At 40.8% G+C, this 12150-nt stretch overlaps 1 protein-coding gene across 1 annotated transcript; it reads left to right on the top strand.

Moving 5' to 3' along the window:
• Window positions 1-3673: 3673 nt before the first annotated feature.
• Window positions 3674-11603, top strand: LOC131248353 (elongation factor G-2, chloroplastic-like). Its single transcript, XM_058248615.1, has 4 exons — window positions 3674-4016; window positions 8283-9697; window positions 9983-10495; window positions 11265-11603. Exons 1-4 carry the CDS (start codon window positions 3773-3775, stop codon window positions 11430-11432), a joined length of 2340 nt encoding a protein of 779 aa, XP_058104598.1. The 5' UTR covers window positions 3674-3772; the 3' UTR covers window positions 11433-11603.
• The last annotated feature ends 547 nt before the right edge of the window (window positions 11604-12150 follow it).

Here is a 12150-nt window from a genome sequence, read left to right as displayed (position 1 = left end):
TAGGATTTGTGTTGGAACATTTCTCTACGGACACGCAGCAACTCATGGTACATGTCATGTGCATGTACATCGGGCTGGACTTGGGCGCGAATGTGGTGTGCGAGTGTCCAGGTGAGCCCGTACTCACACTCACATCACCATAGAAGACATTCAATTTTCAAGCAGAGTGATTCAAATCAAGTCTCATTTCAAAACTTAATAATTTTCCTTTATCATTTTGGATAGTTTGAAATCATTTCAACACTTATTTTAAACATTACAAACATCATAGTGGACCCACCTAGCTTCTGACCATAGGAACTTTTTACGACAGGTGTGGCAGCAAAAAATGATATTTATCTCTAGCACATGGGGGTTGTGGTTTTGTAATGGGATTTTTACTGCAGAAATCCTCAGAAATTAGAATTGTATCAAACAATGCTTTTTATGATCCAAAATGCCGTGAGAGTGCTTATTGAGAGTGTTACAATTATGTCAGTTGTACACTCTTTCTTTTAGAAAGTGGTAAAGTAGAGAATTGTAGAGCCATTTTTATGATATACAACGTGTTCGAAAGATGTAATTCACCGTAAATTTAGTTAATCTAAATACAAAATGAGCCATGCCATGCAAATAATATACACCGTTTAAAAATATCAAAATAAACGCACAATTCATATAGTGATTTGATTATAAAAAATTTAACTTTTGTTATTGAATGTGTATGTTTGAGAGGCTATCTTCAAAGTTGTTGGACTTAATGACCACTTTAAATAATACATGAGTGTACTTTAGTGATATCCCTTCTCAAAAAGCACTATCAGGTATTTTGAATATATAGTGGGGAAAGTCTTTGGTAGACTTAGGATTTATGAGGATTTTTTCTGTAGAATCCCTTCTATAAATTTCTAGAGTACCATTGGTCTGTTCATTCTAAAACCTCTTAAACTGAAGGATCCCATCCCACCCAGGGCCTTTTTCAATTGAATGTGGACCGTTGTTGTCTCTTCTTCTTCTTCTTCTTCTTCTTCTTCTTTTTTTTTTTTTTTAACGGTTTGCCTGAAGTCCACAAATCAGAAGATGAAGATTGCACTAACGAAATGATTTCTGAAACATGGGCCATAAACGGTGGAACGCAACAAACAGTCTGGATTCTGGAATAGTGAGCCAAAAGGCCCACTTGTCAACATTGAGAACACGTGCATACTCAGCAAAAAGTCAGGTCTGGTCTTTCATATTCTGTGAAAGATGAGAACCTATATAGAACACGTGCATACTCAGCAAAAAGTCAGGTCTGGTCTTTCATATTCTGTGAAAGATGAGAACCTATATAGATTGATTGAGCTTTTGACTAATAATCTCACCAAACCTAATTGGGCTTGTAAACCCACTGGGCTTGTAACTAGCCCACTCAGCTTGTACTCTGTAGGGCTGAAAGTCGGGCTGGTTGGGTCAGGTTGGGGTGCACAACCCTAGCCCAACCCAAGGTTCCTATAAGCCAACCCAACCCAACCCAACCCAACCTTAGGTACGGATTCTCAACCTAAGGCCATCCCAAGAAGGCTCGGTCAGATTAGTCGGGTGGATATATGCTAATATTTTCATTATTACATTAATCAATTATACTTTAATACACATCTAATTTTTTGTACCTATGATTTTATTAATTATATATGTAGTTATTTATCATAAATAACTTCATTATTTCTAAACAAACAAGTTAAAATATAGGACAGCTACTCCTTTAAAAGTCGTGTTATATAGCACGCAGTCTATTTGGGAGAGAGAAGCCAAGCATATCTTGTTAGCTTGAGTCATCAAAAATGACATCAACCAATGAGGCCCGACAACACTGGAATTTCATATGCCTTCAACACAGGCAATCCACACTCAATTATAATTTATAAGTAACTTATATATCGATCGGGTTCGAGTTGGGTCAAGCAACCCGAGACCTCAACCCAAGCCCGACCTAAGTTTTATCAGGTTGGTGTTTGTATAGCCCAAGCCCAAGACCGAACCCAATACATCTTGCCGTTTTCAACCCAATGTCAGGTCGGTCACCGGTCGGTCGGGTTGAATCCACCCGACATTCAGCCCTAGTACTCTGAGTCTGTGAGAGACACATAAATAGGCTGGGTAGCTTTGGGCTAGGCTTGGACCTACTCGCTTCACCTGAGGGCCAGGCAAGGGCTTGGGCTTTCACACAATACCTGGTCAATTTTGACTGGGGCTTGGGCTCAAATCAATTTTAGCCCAACCTGACCCAGCCCAGCCCGGCCGGACCCATCTTCATATGTACATATTAATGTTATATCCATTTCTTGCTTAGGCAAACCATCTATCTTAGATATTAGACCGTTCGTTCCATTCCTTTCAAATATCTATTTTTGTGCATGTGTGGTCCACTTGATCCACGAATATGTTAGGAAAATTCAAGTTTAAAATATATATATATAAAAATCAAATTTCGACCAGGACAGAACAGGACGTGTGGGGCCTGACCCAACTGCTCCTGGCCCATTTGGGTGTGGGCCAGGCTCAGGCGTTTGGCCTTAAGTGATGTTTCTCCCCTACAGACGTTTCATCGTTGGTTGGGCCTTAAAAGCCCATCGAGCTAACTGGTGAATTTGCAGCCCTTCACGCATCACTCAAACAATAACGGATAAGCAAGTTGTTTAGTAGACTCTTCTTAGTGGGGCCCACTTCCCCTCACTTTTGAGATCAGGAATGCACGCAGACGTGGGAGCCTCGCAACCATTGCCATCTATGTCTTGTCACCACCTGAAAATCCTTTTTTTTAGCCCCTATCCGTTTTAGGAAAGGGATTTGATACTTCGAGATGCACCTTATATAATACAGCAGGACCCACTGATTTTGGTCCTCCCATTCCATTCATCATGATTCAAATTCTTCATTGGTGGGCCTCAATATGGACGGCCATAGCTCAAATATCACTTAACTTGGGTGATCTGTCTATCGTATCAAGGAAACCCGATTTTTTTTAAAAAAAAAAAAACAACGGTCGATCACTTTTGCGTGTGGATAGTTGATCAATTTCTAACCATCGATCTTCCAATAGATGAGTGGAAAACCTACAGAGGAGTTGTATGATCCTCCCTTCAGCAATATTGACGGTCTGATTGCGTTTTTCATTTTGTACGGTTGAAAATCATGATCCACGGATCCAGACCATTCATTCGTCTAATGCTACTCGTAGTGAGTGGGATTATGCCCCAAAAGCCACTAAGATTGGTAGACTGCCCTTAACTCCCGGACTTTTGCCTCTGTCGCGACTTGGCATCAAGCGTCTCTCGTCACCCACTGGGGCCACATTCCGAGGTGCTCCGATGATTTGAACCGTCCATATTCTCTCTACTATCATATATAATCTACAAGCCAATAATTTCGCTTCATTTACTATGCTAACCTTTGATTTTTAGAGTTCAATGCGAGCCGTTGAAAAATCTTCATTTGATTGTTCTAAGTTCATCCATAGATAGATAACCATCAATCATTTTTTATTGTAATTTTTCATCTGAACGACCTCATATAAAATATTTGGAAACATGGACAGATCTGATCATTTCATCCATTAGTATGTGGGCCCCAGCGGAGACGACACACGGTGGAGGCTGAGTCGCGACAGAGGTAAATCGAACTCTCCATCTTAAGGCTCTAGCATAACCCATCTTCATCTCCTCGCACTCAAACGAGCGAAGGCGAAGACGCCTCGTAGCTACCGTTATCTCTAACCAGAGAGAGAGAGAGAGAGAGAGAGAGAGAGAGAGAGATGGCAGCTGAATCGGTTAGAATATCGGCCTCCGGTACGGCTTTCCGAAACGTCAATGGCTCCCGTGGGCCCCACCACCCTCTCCCTTCTCCCCGCTTCCTCTCTCCCAAAACTTTCACCCGCAGCATTCGCCCATTCTCAGCCTCCGATTTCTTCGGAAACGTCCGCCTCAGGTCGAAATCAACGGTCTCGATTTCCCATGAACGAAAAGCAGGGCTTTCTGTGGTGGCCATGGCTAATGAAGGTGTGTATCCGTCTCTCCAAAACCCAGTTGCAGCAGCTGTTTGATAAATGTAATATGCAATTGGGGTTTATAGATTATTATTCAGCACGAGAAATCAAATGGGTTACTTCAATTTCTGATACTAAAGATTTCTTTAGCTTTTCAGTGAGGATTCGAGATTTATACTTCCTGACTTTTTTCGCATTTGAGTCTTCGCAGTTCCTTCAAGCCTATGGTAATTCTCAAGAAATGGGTTTGAATTGATAAAACTTTAGGATTCTAATGGTTTCGAATTTGTGATTTTTATTTCCTTTAGGGTGTGTTTGGTTGGTCAATCGAATCGAAATACAATTAGTTTGTCCCAATTGAGAGAAAGTGACCAAAATGGAGATAAGAACACTTCATTTACAATGAGGGGCTGGCCATTGAATTGGAGTTTTTAAGTTCTACTTGGAAAAACATAGTATTGCGAGTAGAGGTGTTAGGTGTCGGTATGAAGTAAAATGGTGCAACCCATGGTTTAGTTATTTGTTGTATAATGAATTGAATGAATTACAATGTCAAAACAAACCCTTAGGCCTTCACTTAAAAATGATTAATAACTGTTAACTAAAATGAGATGAAATCATTTTTAAGTGGCAACCGAACAGAGCCTTAGTTTTTGGAGGGGTGGTTGTTCAGGTTCATAATGCTCTCTACAGTCTTAGAAATAAAATGTTTTAGTTATTGTTTAGGGGTTGTTTGGATGGTGGTAAATGAGGCAACTTGTAAGTGATTTACTAGTAAATCATTTCCAACTTGTGTTTGGATGCCCCTTTTTGCCTGGAAACCATTTACAGGTTGGTAAATGATTTACCTCTCCCTCCCTCCCTCTCCCAAACGGCAACAAATCTTGCTACCGTCCCCTTATAAAAGAGCATTTGACTTCGTGGGCCCATTTCTATGGCTCACCTATTGCTTGGTTTTATGTGAAGATCAACCCTAAGCTTTAGTGAGATGGGCTTAACCCAATGATCCACTTTAAAATCCACTCTTATGTGTCATTTGAATGTTATTTAATAAGTTACTTCTCTAAACTATCTCAGGTGTGAGTACACAATTACAAGATATAAACTATTTATAGGCTATCCAAACTGATGCAAGGACATGTGATGACCTAACCCTAGATGCATGTATAATTAGAGGTGTACACGAACCAAGCTAGCTCGGTTAACTCACTCGACTCGACTCGAAAAAGCTTGATTCAACTCGATTTGAAGCTGAGTTCGAGCCAATTCGAGCTGATTTTTTGAGCTCGAAAATGAGTTTGAGCTGCCCCATCTCGACTTAACTCGGATCGAACCCAGCTCGAATCGAACTCGGATTGAACCAGTTCGGTGACTCGGTTACTTTGATATTGATGTTGCTCACCAAGTGTTTGATGAAATGACTCAAAGAAGTGTGGCTGGTGGCAAGGAAGGTATGTATATGAAACCAGCACTCTTTTTTTTCTTGATTTTTATGTTTCTTAGAAGATATTTGATAAAATACCTGAAAATTCATTGTTGTTGTCTCAAATACAGTGAGATTTTGAAGGTGCAGTCCAGGTGTTTGTGAAAATGCTGCAATGGCGAACTCAGCTCGATCTTGGCTCAAACTCGGCTCGAACTGGCCCGAGCTGCTGACCGAGCCGAGCCGAGCCGAGTCGAGCCGAGCTGGCCAGTTAGGCTCGAGGACTGAGCCGAGCCGAGTTCGAGCTGAGGTCAGCCAGTGGCCGAGCCGAATCAAGTTGAGGCCAGCTCGACTCGGTTCGACTCAATGTACACCCCTATGTATAATCAAGTTAAAGAATATTCAAATAAATACATCAATTAACTAGTCATTTCTAATCAAAGGGATTAGGTAAATCTCAACACAAAGATGAGGTTATTCCATCAAGATCATGCCCCTTCGCATAAGATCACGTAAATAGTAAAAAGAGAGGACCTAGGGATATGAGGATATCCCAGATCTAGTATAAGTCAGCCCACGGTCAAGTTTGGATCTGATTCTACTGACTAATCATCCCTCTTTTCCGTTTACAATAGAAATGGGGTATCAAGAGAGAAACGAAATTAGTGAAGAATGAAGGGTTCGAGATGAAGAAAGTCTGGGTCCTTTTGTCGTCAAAAGAAAAGAAGAAAGATGATTCTTACCTTTTCCTGTACCTCGAAGATCTAGAAAGAAGGAAACCTAAAATCGGAGTAGAATCCTCAACACCCAAGGGTCAATCCTGAAACCCTAATATTTTGAATAAAGAGGAAGAAAAGAGACGAATTTCTATTCATTGAATAATAATGAAAATAGGGTTTCTCACAACGTATATATGAGCTATGGAAAAAGTAAAAGTGCACTAAAGCCCCTGAAAAAAAAAAAAGAAGTAAATAAAGTGCAATAAGCCCCTGAAATAAGGAAAAGAACAAAAAAAACGCCTAAAACTAAAACACCCGTGTGGTAGGGTGTGAAATCCGACCCATGGATCTATGGTCAGGGTACGATCATGCCGCTCCTGCACTCGTAACGCGTCAGAAAATGGGTCTGATGGACCCAACGTCCATCCACATCAACTCCTCCGCTCCGGTACTCTGTCGGCGACGCCTCCTCCTTTGGTACACTCTAAATGGTGTATCACTGATGTTCGCATCACAAACACAGTAAATGATTTACTAGTAATTCATTTACAACTTAAAGCCAAGTAGATAGGCTGTAAATCATTTAAACCTAACAATAGCATTCCTCGGGATGGTTGTCTTTCTTTTTCTATTTTTCTATTTTTCTTCCTTTTGCCCCATTTGGTAGATGAGAAATGATTAAATTTAGCTGTTGAATCAAACATGGGTGATCACATAACTAAGGATAGTTATGAGGAGAAAAAAAAAAAAAGAAGCCTGACTTGATTACCTGAGCTGACTCCCAAAATCTCTAGGTCGACTTCAAAGAGAAAAGAAAAGAAAAAGTCTCTAGTTTGACTTACCCTTCCAAAAAAAAGTCTCTAGGTCAACTTCACTAAACCTGCCGAGTTGAGTCACAACTCATAGGTCTGCTAATTATGATTTATACATCATCAAACTATCTATGAAATGTTAGGCGATGACATAACTAAGCCTATTTGTATTTGATGGGTTATTCACACAGGCATTTGGTTGGGTTCAAATGGGGCCCCTTGGGACCATATTATGAAATGATTGGGACAGTCCTGTTGATCTATGCTTGTTCAAAATTTTGATTTTCTTGGCCCAAGCCTCATAAATTTCTCATCCTAATCATAGATGATATTTACGGTGCCAATATTGCTCATGCAATGGCCTAAGGCAAGTGCCCAGGCCTATGGATGCCTTGGCACCTAGGTGATTGCATAGTTGAATCACCTTGACTATCATGAGATCTACTATGTTAGGTATGAACGGATCATGAGCACAGTGGGTTTAGCCCTAAGTTACCAGATTTCACTTGTGTTACTGGTTTTAAGTTTTGACTGAAAATTGATTGATCAAACCCTTTTTTTCTGATTTTTATGAAATGGCCAAATGGCATTTCAACTTCAGTATTACTCTACCATTGAATTTCTTTTATTTACAATTCATGATTTTATGAATGTCATCTGTAAATCAAGTTGGTGTTTTACCCTCATTAAGAATGGGAATTATCCACACATGCATGTTGTCATGGCTTCATGTTGGAAGTTTATGGCATAAATTTGATGCCGGCTGCCAACCTGTCGCAACCATTCTCCTTTATCCGAGCTTATGAATGATGCAGGCAATGAATCTGAACAGCATGACATTCCAAACTAGAGTGGAATGGCAGGAAATGATTAATGTAGCCAATCCCAGTTAAAGCCTTATATGATGATGATGATGACAACGACTATTGGCATGGTTAGACTGCGTTGTAGGAAGCACATGCATATTTTCATTCTTCGGTCAAAGGGTGTATGAGGTTTTTGTAAGAAATGCTAGCAAACCATAGATATGATACACTAGGTTGCCATTCTTGCAGTAATCTTTGTCCCCTCCTGTTTTAGTGATTTTGCCATAGATGTTGGCAACTTCAAGATGAAAATCACGTGCATCACAAATGATAAAACCATATGACACTGGACTGTTCACATTATGTTATTGCATGTCTCATACAAGGATTGTAACAAAGTTAGCTAAGTAGTTTACATGGCATGGTGTGCGTGTGTAACACACACACACACACACACACAAAAATCTTTTCTTTTCTCTTTTTTGTTCTGATAAATGTATCTACATTATTTCTTGCCAGAGGGAAAGCGGGAAGTACCCCTAAAAGATTATCGTAACATCGGAATTATGGCCCACATAGATGCAGGAAAGACTACTACTACTGAACGGATTCTCTACTACACTGGAAGAAATTACAAGATAGGGGAGGTGCATGAGGGAACTGCTACAATGGACTGGATGGAACAGGAACAAGAAAGAGGCATTACTATAACATCCGCTGCAACTACCACCTTTTGGAATAATCACCGGATTAACATTATTGACACTCCTGGCCATGTCGACTTCACGCTTGAAGTGGAACGGGCCCTCAGAGTCTTGGATGGTGCTATATGCTTGTTCGACAGTGTTGCTGGTGTCGAACCCCAGTCTGAAACTGTATGGAGACAAGCTGATAAGTATGGAGTCCCTAGAATATGCTTTGTTAATAAGATGGATCGTCTTGGAGCGAACTTTTTTAGAACAAGGGACATGATAGTCACAAACTTGGGGGCTAAACCTCTTGTTATTCAACTACCGATAGGTGCAGAAGATAAGTTTCAAGGGGTTATTGATCTTCTGAAAATGAAAGCCATAATCTGGTCAGGAGAAGAATTAGGTGCGAAATTCGTATATGAGGACATCCCAGCTGATCTCCAGGACTTAGCTCAAGATTACAGAATTCAAATGATTGAAACTGTGATTGACCTGGATGATACAGCAATGGAAAACTACCTGGAAGGAGTTGAACCTGATGAACAAACCATGAAGAAATTAATCAGAAAGGGAACCATTGCTGGCAATTTCGTTCCACTATTATGTGGCTCGGCATTTAAAAACAAGGGTGTCCAGCCATTGCTTGATGCTGTTGTGGATTACTTGCCTTCACCAATCGAAGTGCCACCAATGGTGGGGACTGACCCTGAGAATCCAGAAGTTGCTATTGAAAGGGCTGCGAGTGATGATGAACCATTTGCTGGACTGGCATTCAAGATCATGAGTGACCCATTTGTAGGATCTCTTACATTTGTCAGAGTGTATGCAGGAAAGTTAATGGCAGGCTCCTATGTACTAAATGCAAACAAAGGGAAGAAGGAGAGAATCGGAAGACTTCTAGAGATGCATGCTAATAGCAGGGAGGATGTCAAGACAGCTTTAGCGGGTGACATTGTTGCTCTCGCTGGTTTGAAAGATACGATCACTGGTGAAACGCTATGTGATCCAGAGAAGCCTATTGTACTTGAGCGGATGGATTTCCCTGATCCTGTTATTAAGGTTGCGATAGAACCCAAGACCAAAGCCGATGTTGATAAGATGGCAGTTGGGCTGATCAAGCTTGCTCAAGAAGACCCATCTTTTCACTTCTCAAGGGATGAAGAGATCAACCAGACTGTTATTGAAGGAATGGGGGAGCTGCATCTTGAGATCATTGTTGATCGGCTGAAGAGGGAATTCAAGGTTTGGTATCTTCGACTGTTTTTCATTTTATCTGATCATTCATTCATCTTTTAACCATGATTTAGATGGTCTTATAATAACCTTGCCAACAGTTACCAGGATTTTGTGGTTTTCTTTTTTTCCATTTAAAATATCCATTTGTATAATGTCAGAAACTTGAAGGATCCCATTCCCAATATATCTTTTTAGTCATCAGTTTCTTTCCATTTCCACTTTATTAGTTTTTATTTTATAATTAACCGACGACTTCAATCGTTATGACTTTTGGGTTTGGTCGACATGTAGGTTGAAGCGAATGTAGGTGCACCACAAGTGAACTACCGTGAAAGCATCTCTAGAATCTCAGAAGTAAAATATGTCCACAAGAAACAATCTGGAGGAGCCGGCCAGTTTGCAGATATTACAGTGAGGTTTGAACCCATGGAGGCAGGAAGTGGGTATGAATTCAAGAGCGAAATAAAAGGAGGTGCGGTCCCAAAAGAATACATCCCAGGTGTGATGAAAGGATTGGAGGAATGCATGAGCAATGGTGTACTTGCTGGCTATCCTGTTGTTGATATCCGTGCTGTGTTAGTTGATGGCTCCTACCACGATGTTGACTCAAGTGTCTTGGCATTCCAGCTGGCAGCTCGAGGTGCCTTCCGGGAGGGTGTGAGAAAAGCAGGTCCAAGAATGCTGGAACCTATCATGAAAGTTGAAGTTGTCACACCTGAAGAGCACTTGGGTGATGTGATTGGTGATCTTAACTCGAGGAGAGGCCAGATCAACAACTTTGGTGATAAGCCTGGGGGCCTTAAGGTATGTGAAATAGCTTTCATCTTTTCTTTCCTTTTTTTCTCTTGACCTATACCTGTGGAATATTGTTTGGACCGTTGGAGATATGAGAGTTTTGTACTAAAACATTAACCAGGTACCAAAGTTTCATAAGTTGATCTGTTTTCTCCTATCACCCTTTGATTAGGATGATCATATCCCACAAATTTAATAAAAACATCTCAAATTTATAGAGGCCTGTTTGGTTGTGCCCCCAAACCAGGACCCTTTTTTTTGGTGTGCTGGAATCATTCTAATGTACCTTTTGGTCTCCTGCTTATAAAAGGTAGTTGCATTAGGTGGCCTTTGTTTTCCTCCTTTTCCACCCCAAATCCCAAGCAAAGAGGGCCCCAACATGTTCTTTTTCATGACCAATTTAGGTGGAGCATATCCCACCCTTTTCCACAAGTGGAAATGCACATTTTTACATTAGCAAATTCCATATTTGCAAAAGTTTTAAACCCTGGTTATCCCTTCAACACTGCAAAGTAATTTTCTGATTTCTGCGTGCAACTCTTGTATATCCTTTTTTTTAAAATTTTTCGTTAGCTTGTTAGTACACCCCACTGTCAGTTCACACTTCACTGTTAGCCAACCCCACTGGGGATCGATACCAAGACCTCAGTGTTGAAATGAGGTATCTTTCACTGTCTACCACTTGAGCTATGGATCAGGGTGTAACTCTTGTATATCCTGCTTGCAAATACTAGCAATTGAATGAGTAGCAAAACTAATCATGTGAGGAGTAATGCAGGTGGTGGATGCGCTGGTACCACTGGCAGAAATGTTTCAATATGTGAGCACACTCCGAGGAATGACAAAAGGACGTGCATCTTACACCATGCAGTTGGCCAAGTTCGATGTCGTCCCACAACACATTCAGAACCAGCTCTCTGCAAAAGAGCAAGAGGTTGCTGCTTGATTTCCTTCCATCTGTGGGACTGGTGCAGATAGGCTCAGGTTGTCCATTTGTTAAATTTTTTTCGTAATCTGTAGTCCTAAGATCCAAGCCAACTATTATTTATCCACTTTTCATATATTGGAAATGTAAGTAGCACTTTTTTGAGTTAAAAGAATGAGTTGCCATTTCATAGCCTGATTCCAAACGGGTTGATCCAGCATGTTAATCTGAAAGGTCCCATCCCCACTATAGATGGGTCACATGGCAAAAAAAAAATCAAAGGTTTGGATATCCTCATTGTACATATGAATAGGAGGTAGAAATAGTGGTCCAAATTTCAGCACATGTATGGATGAAGCAGATCTCTAATCACAGTGGGATCCATCAGATCATATGAGCAGTTTGGACCATAACATGGGACTATATGGGGCAAGCCTACGCTAGCAAACCACTTTCAAATTTAGGACTTTTAGTTAAAATCCATTGGGAGGGTGTAAAACAATCTGGCGAGCATGATCATAGGCAACTCGGAGAGAGCACAACAATACAAGTTCATTAGCGTTGTAAAAATGATTTTGAAGGGTGTAGGTAAGTCCTTGCTATGCAAGGCCAATCGCTCATCATATTTCCTTCCAGTGCTTGTAGCTGAGGGTGGAAACCGCCCGGCCTGGAAGGATCCCTGGATTTGAGCTGCAGGTGTTAGGCTTGCTGGGCCAGGCCTATTGACAATTGATTATTT

Source organism: Magnolia sinica, chromosome 6, assembly GCF_029962835.1.
Source record: "Magnolia sinica isolate HGM2019 chromosome 6, MsV1, whole genome shotgun sequence".
Taxonomy (NCBI): domain Eukaryota; kingdom Viridiplantae; phylum Streptophyta; class Magnoliopsida; order Magnoliales; family Magnoliaceae; genus Magnolia; species Magnolia sinica.
Note: the sequence above shows the minus strand (reverse complement) of the source record. Positions and strands in the feature narration are given on the sequence as shown.